Genomic DNA, 18921 nt, shown 5'->3' with positions numbered 1-18921 from the left:
CGCCCACCCAGCCACCTGTCAGGCTCCATTCCGAGTTCTCCAAGAGCCACCCGATGGCACAGAAGCTACCTTCCCCGGTGAAGTCCCAGGGAGGGAAGGAAGGCTCTGAAGGGTGCTGGGCCTTCCAACCCAGCACAAGTTTCCTTTTTCTCCTGCTGAGTTTCCCAAACCCCCTCACTGCACCAGAGCTTGGACTTGGGCAGCTACTGGTGGCCAGCCAGCTGTGCGGGGCTGGGTGGGGGAAGGTGGGGGCGTGGGGGTAACACGGCAGCTGGCGACACAGGAAGTCTGGAGCGAACGGCAAAACAGAGCAGGGAGGGAGGGGCTCGGGTGTGTGGGGAGGGTGACTTTCGACCTGGAGGAGAGAGGGAGAGAGGGCGGCCCTTCCCCAGTTTTAGCCTTTCATTTCTTTTGGGTAAATGGCTGGGAGCGGAGTTGCCGGAGCACGGGGGGCACATGTATGCTCGGCTGTGCCAACTCCGGCCATGGTTCTCCAAGCAATCGTGCCACTGCACACTGTCGCCGCTGCTGCTCCGCAACCTCACCAGCACTGGGTATCCCCAAAGATTTTAAAACATTTGTTGGAAAGAAGAAGGAAAGCCAATACTAGCATTTGTTGAGCACTCACTATGTACTAGGTGCCTGACGTGTGTGGACGTGTCTGGTCACCACAGTGGCCCGAGGAAGTCAGTGCTGTTTTTATTTCCGCTCCTTACACAGGAGGAGCCAGGGCTTAGGAGGGAAGTGGGGCAAGCACTTCTGGCCTAGCATATCTATAGGCCAGAGCACTCACATTCACATTCCCATTGCACAGGTGGGGAAACCAAGGTTCATGCAGGAGCTCAGCCGGCCCGACCCTAACACTCGCATCTTAACGCGGACCAGCTCAGCCTCTGGAAAGGGAAAAGGCTTCTGGCCCGCCTCATCCCCCCCTTCCTTCTGGACTCCCCCCTCATGGGGGACTCTGACTTCTGCCAGCTCCCAGGCATTCCGTGGCCCCTCATGCACCAAGACCAGGTCAGGGATGGGCCTGCCTGAGGGAAGGGATTCATTCAAGTATCTCAGGGCCTCACCGTTGGCAGCCCGACTCCACAGGCATGTTTGACAGGCCCCTGAAGGCGTTGTGATGTGCAGCCCCTTTGAAAACCCAGTGAGGTGACGAGGGACCAGGGAGGAAATCGGAGGGGAGGACTGGATGTGGAAACACAGCCTTCGGTACTAGCTCCTGGAGTGAGGCAGAATTTCTGGGTTCTCATCCAGGCCCCAGCACTCGCAAGCTACAGTTGTCCCATGTGTAGGATGTGCCAATACCAAGGGTGCTCACCCTCACCTAACTGGTCCAGTTGTGAGGACAGGGCCTGGCATCACAGGAGGGGAGCCAGGGGTGCAGAGAAATCCAGATGAGGGGAGACCCTGGAGGCCTTCCCAAGATGCTGGGGCTGTGAGTGGGCAGGGAAAAGAGGTGGCAGACGGTGAGGATGGGGTGGGCACAAGTGTGGGCCTCATCTTCCTGGGGCAGGCTGCCCAGTGAGTCCCCAGGTTCCACAGCAGTGGCCCCAGGATGGAAGACCTGCCGCTGCCCACTTCTTGCCCTGCAACCCTGGGCCTCAGCTTCCTTGAGGGCTGACCCTGCACCCCGCCGCTGGGTGCGGTGAGAGGAGCAGGTTCAGGCAGGGACCAGGACCTCGATCTTGCCTCATTCCTGAGGCCTCGCTTCCTCCGCCAGGCTGGGGGTGTCTTGAGGTGAGCAGCGCCCAGGGGCACAGAGCTCCCCTTGTGGCCTCCCCAAGGAGTGAGGGCACAGGTGCAGGGCTCTCCTGCCGGCACAGCTCCCATCTTCTGCCCTGGTGACTCTGGCGTGACGGACCACTCAAAGACTGTTGAAATCAGAGTATAGGCCAGAGCACCCACTCCTTTCCCATCGCACAGGTGGGGAAATGGAGGTTCAGAGAGACACAGTGACTTATCCAAAGCCACACAGTACTTGAGGCTCGGAGAGAACCCAGGACTTCCAACTCAATAAAGCACGTATCTTAGTTTCCCCATGTGCACACTGGGCCTGGGGAGGGTGGTAGTCAGGTTTCAGTAGACTTGAGTGTGCTGTGGGGACATCCGAAGGCGGGGCCGGGGGAGCGGAGGGCGTCTCTGGCCTGCCCACGGATTACCCAGGCATCTGGACCTGCCAGGCCCTGCCTCAAGGCAGCCTTTGTCCCAGAGCCAGAGAAAGGATAAGTGATGGGATTAAGGCTGATGCTGGGGACAAGGGAACAGCCCTGGCATCCGGGACCATGCAACGGAGGGCCCTCCCTTCTTTGTGGTATAGCCAGACCGTTTTATCTTGAACCAGGAGTTGTCCTCTCTGTGACTTAATTTCCTCCTTTGTAAAGGGGGATGACAACACTTCCTCTCTTGGGACTGCTGTGTGGATGAACTGAGACGGGACCAGCAAAGCCCTGAGCGTGGCATCCAGCAGGTTTACAGTATGTGCTCAGGACGACCCCCAGGGAGACAAGGTGCCCTCCAGACTCCCAAGCTGGTCCTAGACCCCAAAACCCACCAAGGGGAGGAAAAGCCACACATGGATTTGCTACCAAACAAGAGACAAAAGCAGCAGATGCTTGGCAGGGCCTCCTCCTGTTTATTGCCAAGGACCAGCCAGGCCCGTCCCACCTCTCCTTGTCAAAGGAAGCAGCCACAGTGGTAGGGCCAGGCCCACGTGGCTCACTCAGAGGCCTCCTGCAGGGGTACCGTCGGCTGGTGGCAGACAGGCGCTGGCAGGGGTCCTCCCGCTGTCAGTCCAGCTTCAGGTCCAGCACCAGGGCGTTCTGGCAGGAGGCAAAGGGCCAGGGTGAGGGTGGGGAGTATGACGGGATGGAAGCGGGCCCCTTGCCAGGAAAAGGAAACCGATGTGGTACCTGAGCAAAGGGGGCAGCAGACACGCCTTGTGACCTGGGGAGGCCCATGACTTGCTTGAGCCCCAGCTCTCTCAACTGTCAAGTGGGGACGAGCATCCCTGCCTCTCCGAGTGGAGATAGCAAATGAGAAAAAGCTACCATTTTCTGAGCACTTACTCTATGCCTTCAGGTGAATTAGCTCAATGAATCTTAACAACAGCTCCATGAGGTCAGTGCCTGTAGTGTCGTGCCCATTTTAAGCACAGGAAAGTGGAGGCGTGGAGCGAGGTGAGGTAATTTGCCCAAGGTGGCAGAGCAAGAGTGCGGCAGAGTTCAGGTGTCCTTCTGTGGAGCGCAGGCCAAGGAGGGCTCCAGGTCCTGGGGGGCAGGTCTTGCCCATGGGGTTGGCAGGATTATACAGATGGTCTCGTGCCCAGCCCAGGCCTGCTCCCTCCAGCTTGAGAGAGGCAGGCTCTTGCTCATCACCCGTTGGCTGAAACCACTGATTGACATGGCCTGCCCAGCCCCTCCCTTTACCTCCACGATGTCCAGCTCAGCCAGGTTGTAATTCATGGCCAGAAAGTCCGGGAGTGGGAGCCCAACTTGGAGCACATCTGAGAAATACAGTAAGAGTCGTCTCAGCCTGACTGCTCTGCAGTTGGTTAGGAGTGCAGCCTGGGGCAGAGTAGTGGGCAGTAGTGCAGTGATCGATTCATGATGTCTGCCAGTTTACAGGCAGAGAAAAAATAAACCTGATTGGCCATGTGCTTACATCCCAGGTCAAGGTCTCCGTCATGATGAGGGGTCAAAGGTCAGAGCCCAAACTGTGGGAGAGGCCTTTGTCCCCAGATGGATGACACAAAGACTAACTTAGCCTCAAAGATTCAGCCGTGATCATCCTTCCCTTACAGCCACCCCGGCTGGAGCTGGGACAGGCACTGAGACCACTTGGGGCGGCCGCCCTTGTTGCCTCAAGCACTTCTCGCCCAGCGAAATCCAAGGCCTTGGGAGCCTCACCATTGACAGCCGGGATGTAGGCTTCTCGGAGATAATCCGTGATGAGGCCCGTTAACGCCTGCTCCTGGGGGAGAGGAAGAGAGAAGGAAAACATTGTATTCTTCGGTCCCATCCAGGTCAAGAGGTGTTTCCGGCCCTCGCTCCTGGTAGGCCTGGGGACACCGGAGCAAACATTCGGGTCACTGGTATTCTGTCCAGCTGGCATCAAAGCCAGGCCTCCCTGGCCTGTTGCCTACGGGCCCGTGCCCTTCGCCTCCATGTAGTCGCTGTGCAGGTGACAGGCAGGCCACGCACGGTGCAGTTAGGGGACAACCCAGGAGACAGGAGGTGGCTCCATGGACCCCGCTCCCACTCCTGCAGAAACTCGGCAGCCTCGACTGGTTGCCCATTCGCCACCTCTCTGCAGCTCAGTCTCCCCACCTCTGAAAGGGAAATCTAATAGCACCTGCTCACAGGTCTCCATGAGGGCTGAATGAGCTTGGGAAAAGCGTGCCGAACAGAGTAAGTGTCCTCATCATTGTTGTTGCGATGATTAGCACCTGCTGAGGTCAGGCTCTGTGCTGGGCCCTGAGGCTACAGAGACTAATGAAAATAACAGCGGGGCCAACCCAGGGCAGCCCAGGCTGCTGCTCTCCACGGCAGTGTTTTAAAATCAGTCCAGACGGATTCAAATATGTCCAGACTCGATCCAGAAAAGGAAACTGACTGGGAGAGACCGAGGGACTTTCCCAAGCTCACACAGCATGCCAGGACCAAGCTGCACGGTGTCCTTGCTCTGTTCATCCTGCCTCCGTCTCAGGGCCCCTTCCCTGCAGCCCCAAGGGAGGAGGACCAGTCTTGCCCTCAAGCCAGACCAGGCAGAAGCCCTCGGCCACTCACATTGAAGTCACCAATCTTGGAGGACTTCCGGGATAGGCTCAGCAACCTGTGGGTGAGGGGAAGCAGACCAGGGTGGAGGGAAAAGAGTGGCCGAGCCACCATCCTGGCTCCAGAGAAAGGATCCCCAGCTTCCCGGCCCTCCCTGGCGCGGGTCCCTTCTGCAGCCTTCTGGTCCGGAGCTCATAAGCCTTCGCCGGCGTGTCGCCTACGAGGGGACACTTGTCACCTTCTTCTATAGGCTGTTCTGATTCCCCTAGCCCAGCCCAAGAGAGTGCCCTGTGCCTCTTTTCACGGGTCCAGTTCTTCCTTCTGAGACCCCCAGTCATGCCCATTGCTCCTGCCCAAAGCCAGCTCGGCAGAGGTCTACAGCCCAACCGGTTGGTCTCAGATCCTTCAGGACACAGATTGGGAGTCCCTCTCCCCTGCACTAATACATGGTGGCGCCAGAACAGGCCGTGTGATGGCCATGTGTTGGCTGTCTATTCTGTTCCAATAACAGCCCCCTCCCACCGCGGTTTTCCATTCTCATTCCAAGTCGTTCAGATGGGGCTGAGCCCAAAGCCCCATGGTGAACATGTAACCAGGCCTGACCAATCAAAGCATTCCATCTCTTGGTCACAGTGGATGGCTTAGAATTGGCTGTGTGACCCAAGCTACACCCAAGCCTTGGTAATTTTGTGAGAATCACTGGACAAGAAACTTCTCTTGTTGTTGGGGTCACTCTGTCACCTTGCAGGGAGAGATTTCCTGAGAACCTAGATGACAAAGTGGATAGCAAAGGCAAGAAGAGGGAGACAGACCCTTGAGGACTTTGTGTGCCTGGATCTAACCATGCCTGAAGGTAGACCGCCCCAAAAGTTTTTAATTATATGAGCCAAAAGATTCCCTCTGGGGCTTAAGCCAGTTACAGTTGGAATTCTGTCTCCTGAAGCCAAAAGAATCCTGACATGATACAAGTCAGATTCATTATTTCGGCAAATGTAAGACTCAATGTGTGACTGAATGTAAAGTCAGATGTTGACGGCACCTTCTCCAGGGTGCGAGAATGAAGTAGGGTGTGCAGCCAGTGCCTCATTCAGGCAGCTCTATGGAGGTTGGCTTTATTTAGTGTAAGGACAGGCTTTGTGGAGGAGGTGGCATCTGAGCTGGGCCCTGACTCTCAGGTAGCATTTGATGGCGTGGGCAAAAGGCCTCCTCACAGAAGGGGGACATGCCCCGTGATTGAGTCACTGTGAAAGAGTCTAGTGGAAAAGGGAGGGTAGAGGCGGGAGCATCCGAGAAGGGTCGAGAAGAGACCATGCGGACGGTGGGGAGCCATCAAGAGTCCAGAGCCGGGACGGCGACTAGAGCAGCCGGCAGCCTGGACCGTGAAGGGCAGGAGAGGGGAGAGCCTGGGACAGGAAGCCACGTGTGTTGGTGGTGCCCATGAGGGGCGCAAGGATGCTGGCATGGGCAGTAGGCTCCTACCTGTCCAGAGAGGTGGCCACCTGTAGCCGGTTCTCACGCACTGAGTACTGGACTTTCAGGTTGAAGTGCTGTGAGGGGGAGGAAGGAGAGAAGGCAGCGGGCCCTCCATCAGGGCTGGCAAAGTCAGACTCCGCCACCCGCCCCGCACCGCCACCGCCGAAGGTAAAGCAGAGTGTCTCCTCTCTGCCCATGCCACCCTCCGCCACGGAGCCCTGTGGTGTCTCCAAACCCCAGACCAGTCTCCTTGTCCCTCCTTGTCTTGGGCAGGCCCGCACCCCCAAGATACCCGCGCCATGTAGGTCCCCATACACATCACGTTCTTGCTCCAGACCTTTGCGTGGGCCGTGACCTCTGCCTGCGCTGTCCTCCACCCCCAGCCTCCCCAATAGCAAGCTCTTCCCTGGCCAGCTCCTGCTCAACCTCCAAAACACAGCTCAGCTATCACCTCCTCTGGGAAGTCCTCTGTGATGCTCCCAAACTGGATTTGGGGTCCCTCCAGGCTCCCACAGTCCCCTCAGGAAACCTTTCGCTGCCTTCGTAGATGCTAATGAATGTTGGAGTGGGAGGAGGGAGGACAGAGAAAGGGAAAGCTTGACCACCAACCCTCCAACTGCTGGGCTTTCCCAGGATCAACGCCATTTCCAGGGTCAATGGCAGAGCCAAGGATGGAACATCAGGCGACAGTGACAGGAGGGTAGGACCGTGCAACTGAGGAACTGAGCACCCTTCAACTCACGATCTTGCTGTCAACTCAAGTCCCACCCTCCAGCCTTGAGTATCCACGAGGCCGGGAACAAATGGGGGCCGGACATCACTCACCACTTCCAGAAGAAAGAGGGGCACCCTGCCCCGCCGTGGAGCCGCCAGCATCTCCAGGGTGCCGTGCAGATGCAGCAGGCTCTCGCCTGCCTCCATGGTCACCTTGGGAGGCCTGTTTATCCTGAGCCGGGTCACCAGGGGCTTCGACTTGGGGTAGGCCTTGGCTACCTGCAGAAACCAGGACACGTCAGCCAGGGCCTGGCCTTAGACTGGTGGCTTCTGTTGAAGTCAGGAGATCCTCATGAAACAGGTGATTTCAGCCAGGCTCGGTGGCTCAGCCTGTTATCCCAGCACATTGGGAGGCCGAGGCGAGTGGATTACCTGAGCCCATGGGTTTGAGACCAGCCCAGGCAACTTGGTGAGACTTTGTCTCTACAATAAATCAAAAATTAGCCGGGTGTGGTAGTGTGTGCCTGTAATCTGGCTACTTGGAAGGTTGAGACAAGGATCGCCTGAGCCCAGCAGGTCGACACTGGGGTGGCCGTGAGTATGCCACTGCGCTCCAGCCCGGGTGATAGAGTGAGATTCCAACTCAAAAAGAAATAGGTGATTTCTACTCCTGACACAGGAAGTACAATGTGAAAAGGTCAAGATGTGTCCATCAGGAGGTAAAAGGAACAAAGTACACAATTTAGCTCGTTCTACATTGGTCAGAAGGGGAGTTGTTTCTCAGCTGACCCAGGGGGTCCTTTATGCAAGGTCAAGATGCTTCCACACTGAGCAAGGTTCACATGGCCTTCAAGCTGCCTCCCAAAGCCTCCCCTTTGACTGGAGGACAGTAGGGCAGGGCAGGGCAGGGAGTGGGGGCCACAGGGAGCCGGAGCACTTACTTGGGGAAGGAAACCGGCCAGAGTCTCGGTGGTTTGTGGGGGCAGTTCACCAATCTGCAGAATGAAACACAGGGTGAGGGTTCCTGAAGTCCGCCTGAGCCATCCACACAGCATCTTCTCAGCCTCAGCCAGCCCCCCTTCATCTCAGCGCTGACCACCTAGGCTTCAACAGACACTGAGTTTCGGGGAGCTCGGGCTTACTCATCCCAGGGGCCAAAGCGCTCAGCACAAGGTCAAGTGCGGAGAAAATGTTGGATGAAAAATCAGGAAGATAGACGGGAGAAGGGACAGATGCAGTGGGTGAGTAGGGGCGGGGGGTGGACCTCGAATGGATGGACGGATGGATGGAGGAACGGGGACATGGATAGACAGTTGAGCGTGTGAAGGGGTGGGATGACAGACGGGTGGATGGATGCGTGGGCAGGCAGGGGGGAGCAGGGGCAGGATGCGTGGATGGCCACGAGTGGACGGAAGGAGGGACGGGTGGGAGGGAAAGGGGAAGGATACATGGAGGGACGGGTCGGCGGTGGTGCTGGATAGAAGGAAGGTGGATGGCCAGCCGAGACGTTAGCGATGCGGTTGGTGAATGGGTTTTGTACAGACAGCAGGAGGTGAGGATGAGTCAGTGGTGGCTGCGCAGACGGGGGTGGATGGTGGGAGGCACTGATGGCAGAAGCCCAAGTCAGTCCCCAAGATGACTCTTTAGGTGGACAAGCCGGCGGGGACTCCCACAAGGGCAGAGGCAGGGTGGGGGCTGGGTGGCTCACCGTCGAGTCCTGGGTAGTCAGGTCAAAGGCCTCCTGCAGCAGGGTGAGCTCCGTGGACAGGAGTGTGGCTGAGAGCAGCAGCTGCGAGGAGCCTTCAGCGCGGCCCTCGGGGAAGGCCAGGGCCTCCCCAGCCCCCGCGAGTTTCATGGTTTTGCCCTTTTGCTGCCGCACCACAGGCTGTGGGACAGCGGGAGGGGGACTCAGCCGTGGCTGTAGGGACAGTGGCCAGGGTGCACCTCAGTCCCCCAAATGAACAGGGCTCAACCAAGCTCGTGTCAGCAAGCCATTCGGTGTTGGAGACCAAGCCTCCCCATGCAGAAGAGGGCAGGCTGAGGCCTGGGAGGGGGAGGGCTTGGTCCCTGGAGCTCTGGTGGCATTTCCTGGGGTTGCCCCGTGGCCTCAGTGGGTCTGACTGGAGCACTCCTCACCCGGCCCGTGGCTTCTGCTTCTCACGCTCAGGAGAAAGGGCTGAGCTTAAGGTACAAGGGGCCTTAAGATCCTCTGGAGGATGCCTTCATGGGATGTGAATTTTAGGACCTTGTGCTATTTCTGGAAGATGCATCTCGCCTCATCGGCTCTGCCACCAACTCACTGTGGGACTCTAGCCCAGCTTTGCCTTCTCGCAGGCCTCAGCGTTCCCATGTGTATGGTGGCAGGACACTACCAGGCGAGTCACGCGTTGGGAGAAGCCAGCAGCCTTGGGAGAAGTGGGAGGTTGGAAGCCCCAGAAACCAGCAGGGGCACATTTAGACCAGAAAGAGGGAGAAGCCCAGGGCAGGGATACCCTCGTGGTGGGCCTGGACTTCCAGGGCCCGAGGGGCCTCCTGCCCATCACAGTCCCGGTCTGGCCCCTGCCCTGGCGGGAGTAGCACCCAACACCCCGGCCAGTGAGCCTGAGAGCCCAGGACACTGGTGGCCCAGCACCTACGCTCAAGTCCACTTGGATGTAGCTGGCCGTGGTGGTCGGTGTGGACGCCAGGGCGTATTTGACAGTGCCTGTCTGGCCCACGGGCATGGGGTCTGTGTGAAGAGGAAGTTCCACTTAAAGAGGTGCCCACCCAGGGGCCGCCCAGAGAAACTGGCACTGGTCAGCTGCTCCAGAACCTGGCCCTCCACATGGCTCAAGGCAAACTGCTTGGCTTGTCTGGGCCCCTGTGGCTTCATCTACAGGAGGAGACCATGGGGCCTGGCCTGGAAAACCACATCGCTTTCCAGCACAGAGCCGGGCATTCACCACGCCGCTTCAGCACGGGCCTTGCAACAGCCTGCAGGCCGGGACCATTGGCCCTGTTTTACAGATGAGCAAACTGGGGCTCGAAGGAATGAAGCCTGTTCTTCACAGGCCACACTGCTGGGGACACAGACAAGCTTTCTTCAGTCCCAGACACTGAGATTTCCTCTGTCCCGCCCTGAGGAGCCCTGTGGCCCCAAGACGATGGGAGCAGATTTCCCCCAGCGAAGGAGACGTGGGCGTTAACACTTTGAGGATTACTGTTCAGACACAAGGTCTGTGGGTGAGTGCAGAAAGGCTGCTGTCCTTGGCATCCAGGGGTGCTGGATGGAACACCAGACGGAGGGTGGGAGAGAAGGAACCCAGAATCCCTCGAGGCCTCAGGCTTCCCACCTGGACAGTGAAGGGTGTCTCTGGACACCAAGTCTCCACCAGTCCCAGGCTGGACTGGACACAGCCCTTGAGTGAGGGAGGGGACATCCTGACTTCCCCATGTAGGAGCAAGTGTGGTCAGGTTGCACTCACCGTTCAGGTGTGTCCACTTCCTATTCACATACGCCAGGACCGCATCGATGGCTGGACACATCTGGAGGCAGAAAGGATGTCATGTTGAGAGGTCCCTGCATGGAGGCATCACTCCTCACAGCTAAATGGGGAAACCCAAGAGGTCTGGTTGGAAGGGACTGGCTGGTAAACCAAGGCCTCAGATCAGAGCCTGGACTAGAATCCAGATTGCCTGACCAAATCAGAGTCTCTAAACTCAGTAGGGCTCCTACCCCAGGGACTGGACGCCAAAAGAATGTTGCCAAGCTGTGGGAGGCAGGTTATCATCTCCTCCCGTGCTCATGGCAGACATCACTAGACAATCATGGCACTTTCTCCGACTGAGCCATGATTCCACAGCTCAGTCGGAACCCTTCCTGGCCACTGTCAGCTAATCGGGATCAGTACCCGGAAGGAAATGCATTTTCCAGCCCTGGTCTAAGCAGTTCCAGTAACGACAGGTAGAGGCTGCCTCTGGGTCACTCACCAGGCCAGGGAGGACCTTGTGCAGAGTGCTATCCAGGAACTTGTTGACCACCTTGGGCAGCATACTAGAGAAGCGCAAGACAGAAGATGGGCAATCATGTGGGCGCAGGACGTGAAGGGACACGGTGGGGAGGTTCACGGCTCAGGGTGTGGGACGCCGGAGGGTGCCGTGTGAGTGGACTTCCTCCCCAGTCGCAGGGCCCCTCACTTGCTCGGCAGGTTGGTCTTCACATCGACCAGGATGATCTTGCAGCCCTCACTCTTGAACATGGGGAGGCCTGTCTCCTCGTCCCGCAGAAGCCGGTTCGTGGCTGTGATGTTCAGGACCACAATGATCTCCATGTTCCCGCCCATGAAGCTGCAGGATGGAACGGGTGGGCATCATGGGCATCTCTGCCACTATGGCCCCTCTCCCTGCCTCCTCTTGGCTCACCGTCTCTGCAGCTCTGAGAGGGAAAAGGAGAGGGGCCCACCCCACAGAACAGGGGTGGAATCTGCCCAAGGTCACAGTCAGCCTTTCTCCTCTCCTCTTGCTTTGACAAACTCCTACATATCCTTCAAAACTCTGCTCAGCTGTCATCCCCCCCACCCTGACCAACGCATTCTCACTCCTAGACCAGTCACCCAGTCTGTGATTGTGCTTAGGTCTGGTTCCCATCAAAGGGAGGAATCAAGTCTACATCATCTCAGATCACAGTACCCAGCTGGTACACCACAGGCATACAATAATTGCACATAGAATGGTGAGACAGGGAGGCCATTCCCCTTCACCCCTCCCCTCCTCTGCCACGCTCACCTCTTGCCAGTGATGGTCATGCCTGTGGACACACATTGGAAGATGCCCACTTCAGGTACAAAGTTCAGTGTGATGACAGGCAGTTGGACGTCCTTCACCTTCAAACTGGACGGGGACAGACATCCATAGCAGTGAGGGCTTGGCAGGCAGGACCCTCCACCCACTCTACTACCTTGCTGGGAGGCCCTGACTGAATCCCCCATCCCATGTCATAGGGATAAGTCTCTTTCAAGGGGCCATTACAAAACGCAAACAAGAGGCTGGATGTGAGCCCGTTTGTATACAGAAAGCGCTCATCACCTAGGAGATGACACATGGCTGACTGTGTGACCTTGGTCTGTTCATGTGGGTCTTGAGTCAATAAAATGGGGTTTGCTTAGATCAGAGTTTGTTGACAGTGGCACTGTCAACATTTGGGCAGGACAGTCCTTTGTTGTGAGAGGCTGTCCTGGGCACACAGGAGATTTGGTCTCATCTCTGGCCTTAACCCACGAGATACCTATAGCAATCACCCACTCTCCTGAACATCATGGCCACCAAAAACATCTTCAGGCATTGCCAAATGCCCCCTTGGAGACACAATCACCCCTGGCTGAGAACCACCAGTTGGGATCCAGGATAACAAAGATTTGGCATATACACCTCCACTTTCCCATCCTGAGCTCTTGGCAGACATTGCTAATGGATCACAGATGGTACCTCAGCCCCCTCCCAGTGAGTCATTCCAGGCAGCTCCTGCTAATCGATCCCATGTGGCACTTGCAGAGAAACCAGTGTCCCCTCCCCACTCAGTGACTGTTGACACCTCTCCAGCTCTACCATTCGTTTTACTCCACGCACATTCTACGAGCAAGAGCTGCGTGCAGGAAGTCAAAGCTCAGCATTTCAGCCTCTCTTCCTCCTACAATGACTGGGCGGGATCTCTCCCCAGTGAAGGACTGAGGAGGCAGGGCCCAGGCAGGAGAAGTAAGCCGCCCAAGGTCACATAGCAAGACAGCTCAGGGCAGGGAAGAGGCCCCACCCTACAGCAGCTCTCCCGCCTGGCCCTCCGGGTCGTGGGCATAACATTTGCCACACCGTCTGCCCTAACCACACTTGCCACCCACTCTGCTTACTTGGTGATGCCTTTGATAGGCTTCATGCCTGGCTGCTTCTTGCCCGCCTCGGCTGCCATCTTCTCCAGGATGTGGCTCTCATTCATGGCGCTCTGGACCTCTGGCGGGGCATCCAGAGACACACTCAGGCAGCCTGACCACTTACAGTTTCTGTGCCTCACCCTGGCCTGAGCGACACCCACCCCCCTGGCCTCCTCAGTGGGGAAGACAGTCACCAGCAAAGAGAGTAACGAGCTGGAGGAACCACATGAGGGGCTTAGGCCGGGAAGGGAAGCGCTGGGGAAGGCTTCTGGATGAGGTGACACGTTCGTTGGTGCTTGAAGAGGGAATAGGAATTTTCACCAGGAAGCAGAGAAGGAGCGCCACGCTGGGCAGAGGGTACAGCAAGGGCACAGGTTGGGAGGGGAGGAAGCAGCAGGCGAGGGAAGAAGGGTGGTTCAGCACAGCTGGATCGAGGAGAGTTGCAGCAAGAACCAGAAGCCAGTTGCAGGGCGTGTCGGGAGGTCTCAGACACCAAGCTGGAGCATCGACATGATCTGTGGACCAGCCACTGCCAGACCCAGTGACCAGGGGACTCCTGTGGGCACAAATACCACCCTGCCAGAAGCACCTCCATGATGGTCACAGGCTAAATCCCAGAAGAGGGACAAACACTGAGCCAATAGCAGTGTCACAGCTTTTGTAACTGGAGTTGACTCATTTCGTGGTCCTGGAGCCAGGGGTGGAGGTGCAAAACAAGCGTGACTCAAGTCCCCCAGGTGATTTTAATCTCCCATTTTATTTGATTCTGCAGGGAGGGACTGGTCACCTATTTTACTTTTCCTTACATTTTACATTTACTGATGAGCAAACAGAAAGGGCAAGTGACCTACTTGGGTCACAAAGCAAATGGGTGCTGGAATTTGACCCCTGTCCGTCACACTCACAGCCCGCCTGTCGCCAAAGTCCCTTGCCACAGGGCCAAGGAGGGACTCGGGAGGAGCATGGACCATCGTTCCATTTTATCTGGGCCTGTTTCCCCCTCTGTAAAATGGACAATCATAACGCAGTGCCCATAGCTTGTTTGGTGATCACAGGATGCTCGAGGCCACGCAACCATGTGCTGTGACTGCCTGCCACCCGCCATGCCCGCCTCCTGGCCCGAGGCTCACCGTGGTTCATGATGTCCATGCCCAAGCGCAGCAGTGCCGCAGGGTCAGCTCGTGCGCTGGCTAGCAGGCTGCAGAGTGCCAGGCACAGGATCCACAGCATGGTGCTACCTGTGCCGAGGGTCCTGAGTTGGGTGCTGCCCGCTGGAACCCCACTCCCCTGGGACCTCCTGTCTCAGAGTGATTGAGCTGCCTGGCTGTGACGGGGGTCCAGGTGCCTTGGAGTCCAGCAAGCCTCATCACTCTCTTCTCCCAAGGGAGTGAGGAACAGCCAGATTAAACATGGGGCCTCTGGAATCCCCCAGGGAGGTCGCTTCCTCTGTAAGCCTCAGTTTCCCCATAGGCATGATGCAGTCTGACTGACCTACAGCTTGGGTTGGAAGGAGTCCTGCCGCAGTTTTTCGTGGGTTCAACTGCGGCTCAATGCTGGGGCTACAGAAGGAATTCCAGCCTCGCCCTGGCTCTGGGGGCTCCTGCTGAAGTGTGGGGTGGGGAGCTCTGTGTCCTCACCTTGACCTTACAGCCAAGGCTGCCCCCACCCCTTCCAGCTCAGCCTCACTTCTATGTGGACCCCAGAATTCAGTCTTAAGGCCCCTTGAGACATCGCCTCACCAATAGAGAAACTGAGGCACAGACACAGGGTCTCACAGCCAGTGAATGGCAAGCTGAAGAAGGACCTCCCACCCCAGACCCTTCAAGTTTCCTAGGAAAGCCCTAACCCACCCCGGCCCCCAGAAATCTCTCCCTCCTCCTTACCAAGTCGTGAAGTTCTTCTGACCAGGGATGGAACGGGCTTCCGTTTTGAGCTTGGGCTGAAAAGGACCAAGGAGGGGCATACAGGAGCCAGGCGACATCGGCACGGCAGGACGCACTCCAGCTGGACCCTCACTGACGGTGGGCTCGGCAGTGGGGCTCCCATGACTCACAGACCAGGACGGGCCCCCGCCATAGGCTGTCGCCCCAGTCGGAGCTGTTGCCTGCATTCGCCCATTCACTCACGCGTCCGTTCAGCTCACATTTGTTAAGGGCCTGCTATGTGCCAGGCAGGCTGGGCCACCCGGGTGCCCAGAAGAGCTAGTCCTGCTTGGCCCAAACCCTAAAGCCCAGAGGGAAAGGCAAGCAGAGGCCGTCAGGTGGCTGAGGAACAAAGCGGTCAGGGCCAGACTCCAAGGAGGAAGCCTTCAGGTTGAGACAGAATGAAAAGGGCCAAGTGCCGAGAGCCGGGGGCACTGGTGCCCACGACCAGCTTCACTGAGGGACGGCGCGACCTCTCCTGTCCTGCTCAATCTGATATCGCTGTCTGGGCTGGAAAAGAGCCCGTCTCGGCGCTTCCTGAACCTCTGGGACACACATGCAGCTGTGGCCTGTGCCCCCACGCCCAGGCACAAGGCTCTGAGCATCACCAGAGGGACTGAGGGGTTCTGAGCCAGGTGACAGAGCAAGAGGGGCAGACGAGCCTCACCCGCCTCCCCATTCCAGCCCAGAACGGATGCCCGGCATTAGGGTCACTCCAGCCAGGGCGTTTGCCCTCTGGGGAAAACAAGTGGATTCAGGCAACACGGTCGCGTGGACGTTTCTGCCGCAAACAGCGAGTGCTAGGACTTTGGCTATGCTTTCACCTGAGCTGTCCCTCCCTTTTAGAATGCCTTCCCTCCACCCGTGCACCACCTGCTCATTCCTCAAGTCATAGCTTCAGCCCTTGCCTCCTCCACCAGGAAGGCCCTCTCAATCCCCGACTGCCCCGGCCTCGAAGACCACAGCTTGAGCCCTACCACAGAGGTAACCCATGCCCCGCGATACGTGTCCCCTGCTGCCCTGCCCCCTCCTCTGCTCGTGTGTTCCTCCACCAGGGCCCCTCCTCCCTCTCGGCCTGGCACATGCGCCGGGACACCCCCACCGGCTCACCCTGCTCAGCTCTGAGCTCCCAGGGAGCAGTACCCCAGTGTTCCCTCCCAAGAGGCCCACTGGACCAGCCACCTCCTTGACCCTCCCTAAGTCCTGCAGCATCAGATGGTGGGGAGCACTGGGTGGAGGTCAAGACATGATCCACCACCCATTTGCTGTGTGACCTCAGGAAAGTCTCCACCCCTCTCTAGGCCTCAGTTTTCTCATCTGTAAATGACAGTGCTGGATAAGACACTCTTTGGAGAGTTCCACAGATGGAAGCTATTCTTACCGTGCTGAGCTCTGGGAAGTCCTGCAGATAACTGATCCTTCCCTCCCAACTCTGAGACGAGGAAACCCTTATATTCAGGAACCTGATTAGCTGCTTGGATAATTGAGGGTTTAATAAGGTCCAGATAATTATCTAGAGGCCCGAAGAACAGGAGCCCTGATGCTCATGTGACACTTCAGTCTGTTCCAATGTAAACAGCACGGGGACAGGGGTGGCTGGGGCAGCCGGTGGCACGTGGGGGCAGATGCTGGGGATGGGATGTGGTGGCCCCCATGGGTATCAGGGCTTGCACTGTCCCCTCTCCCAGACTCAGCACCTCCCACATGGCTGGGCATATAGTGGGCACACTTTCATTCCTTCCACAAACATGTATTGAGCACCTGCTGTGTGCCAGGCTTGTGTGGAGCCCCAGGGTAATTCAGTGAACAGAGCATTTAGGGCTCCTGCCCGAGAGACCCCTGGAGCCCCGTGGGGGAGACAAATCAATGACCACAAGGCAAGGTGAGGCTGAGGGAGGCACATGTGGGAGCCATGGACCTGGGGCGGGGCAGAGCTGAGGGGCAGGGCTTGTCAGAGCTGTGGGATAGCGAGTTGTGATGCTGGGCCAGTGCCAGGGGCAAGCAGAGCTAGCTCTGCAGGGCAGGGAGGTGTTGGGGGTGCAAGGGCCCCGAGATGCTGACTGAGCCCCCTGGGGCCTGTGCCCCAAGACTCACTCACAAGGGCATGAGGAGCTAGCGGCCAAGCAAGATATCATCAGAGGGGCCCTCCCCCAGGGGACACAGGACACGTCAAGTGCCAGGTAGGGGCTTTCTCACGAGGCACAAACCTGGGCGCAATGGAGGCAGGGGTGATCTCAGGGCCAGGGTGACCCAACCACTGGCCTGGGGCTCGACCAAGCTTTAGGGCACCCAACTTGGCTCTGCGTGGAGTCCTGGGGAGGGCTGGCCCAGGGGGCCTTTGTGCTAGTGAGTATCCTGGGGCTGCTGGGCACGGGGGTTTCTCATCTGCCCCACAGGGAGCCCACAGGTCTGAAGGTCAAGGAAGCCACTGTGCCCACGTGCACACAGGGCCACTGAGACCAGCAGGAGCAAGGGCCTGCCTGAGGTCATGGTGCGGCTGAAGCCAGGTTGACATGGCCTCGCCTCGATCCTGGCTCTGAGCTGCAGGAGCTGGTCCACAGACAGCATTGTCTTATCCCTGCTGATCTGCCCAGCAGACCAGGGGCAAGGAGGCCTCACCTCCTCTCGTGACCCACACGTCTGCCCCGGTGCCTCTGACTCCCCACCTCGGCCTTCCTGCCTCCCCTGGGCCACATGAACGTGGGAGGGGGATGAAGGGGGGATAGGGGTGGGGAGGAAAGGAGACACCCCTGAGAAGTGCCACTGAGTGGGACTGAGAAGCTCTGATCTCTAGTCCCAGCCGCTGCCTCACAAGCTGTGCATCCTTGGGCAGCCCCTCAGCCTCCCTGGGCTGCTTTTGTGCCCTCTTGATGATGAGGGCAGAACTCCATGATGCTCACAACAGGGTCATGGCAGGACTCACCAGCTGCATTTCAGCCGTACCAGGCATCGTGCTGAGTGTGTGGTTTGCACTGGCCCTTTTAGTCCTCAATGGGGCCCAGGGAGAGGGTGCCCATGGGGCAGGTGCAGAGGCGCTGGGCTGGAGAATACACCTGCCCTCTACCCACTGCACCAGCCAGACTCCGTCACCACCCCTCAGTTCTGCATGCTGCCTTCACGTAGCTCTATGACAAGCGTGCAGAGAGGGTGCCCAAGGAGTCAAGAGGAAGAGGCTTCCTGCCGTTCCCCTGCAGGTTGGGTGGCACCTGGCCCAGAATGTGATCCCTCTGCAACTGTGCAGCCTGAGCCCTCTCCAACAGAAACCAGAGACACCCCCATGCCCTCACTCTGGTTACCCCCTCTGATGGCCTCTGGACCATGCCAGTGCCCTGACTCCTCCGTAAGCAGTCCCACATCACCTTTTTGCAACCACAAGTGACCCAGAGCCACACCCCCAACAGCTGCTCTATCTGCAAGCCACATCCTCACCCCCACCCTGCTGCCCTCTCCTCCCCTCCCCCACGCTGCCTGTCTACAGTCTCTGAAGGTCTAAGCTGTCTAGTGTGTGTCCAGCCACTCCAAGCCAGCTCCCCCCTGGCCATGCCTGCCAACTACTCTGCTATCCAGTAGGTGGGCAATACCTCCTCTAGTGAGGCCTGAAGCTCTTTCAAGTTTGTCCTTTCTTAAATATTCTCCCTAAGCCCCAGAGGACCACAGAGAGTTTCCTTATGTCTTATAGTATTGCCATAGCCCACATCTCCTCACAACAAACTTCCCCTGTTTAAACTCCTGTGTGGTTTCCATCTTCTGATCGGACTGAGACTGCTGCGCTCATCTGTCCCTCTCAGCAGCCAGCACCCAGCAGGCACCTCACTGAATGACAGAATGGTGTCCCTTAGGGGTGGGTAGTTCTCTCTGGGCAGACCATTGGCTTCCTTCTGGGCAGGGAAATTGACTCAGGCATGTTCACTCCCCTCTTCACAAAGAATATATATTCTTGAACTAGGCACATCATGGGCCTGGTTGGTTGGAAAAAATGATTTAACAAATGAGTGGTTGTATGGATGACAGGGTGGATGATGGGTGGGTGGGTGGATGGATGGATGGGTCAATGGGTATATGAATTGACAAGTGGGTAGATGAATAAATGGATGGGTGGGTGGGTGGATGGGTGGATGGGTGGGTGGATGGGTG

At 57.8% G+C, this 18921-nt stretch overlaps 1 protein-coding gene across 1 annotated transcript; it reads right to left on the bottom strand.

Annotated features, from left to right (window-relative positions):
- Positions 1 to 2792: 2792 nt before the first annotated feature.
- BPIFB6 (BPI fold containing family B member 6) lies at positions 2793 to 14095 on the bottom strand. The gene is made up of 15 exons (XM_008056309.1): positions 13996 to 14095; positions 12845 to 12944; positions 11730 to 11834; positions 11142 to 11291; positions 10935 to 10998; positions 10430 to 10490; positions 9602 to 9693; positions 8674 to 8850; positions 7907 to 7960; positions 7077 to 7244; positions 6258 to 6325; positions 4791 to 4836; positions 3912 to 3975; positions 3432 to 3508; positions 2793 to 2825 (listed from the first exon to the last, which is right to left on the bottom strand). Exons 1-15 carry the CDS (start codon positions 14093 to 14095, stop codon positions 2793 to 2795), a joined length of 1359 nt encoding a protein of 452 aa, XP_008054500.1.
- Between the last annotated feature and the right edge of the window lie 4826 nt (positions 14096 to 18921).

This window comes from Carlito syrichta, unplaced genomic scaffold, assembly GCF_000164805.1.
Source record: "Carlito syrichta isolate Samal-C Ts95f unplaced genomic scaffold, Tarsius_syrichta-2.0.1 Scaffold302319, whole genome shotgun sequence".
NCBI lineage: Eukaryota > Metazoa > Chordata > Mammalia > Primates > Tarsiidae > Carlito > Carlito syrichta.
The sequence above is the reverse complement of the archived record's forward strand: the minus strand, read 5'-3'. Positions and strand labels throughout refer to the sequence as shown.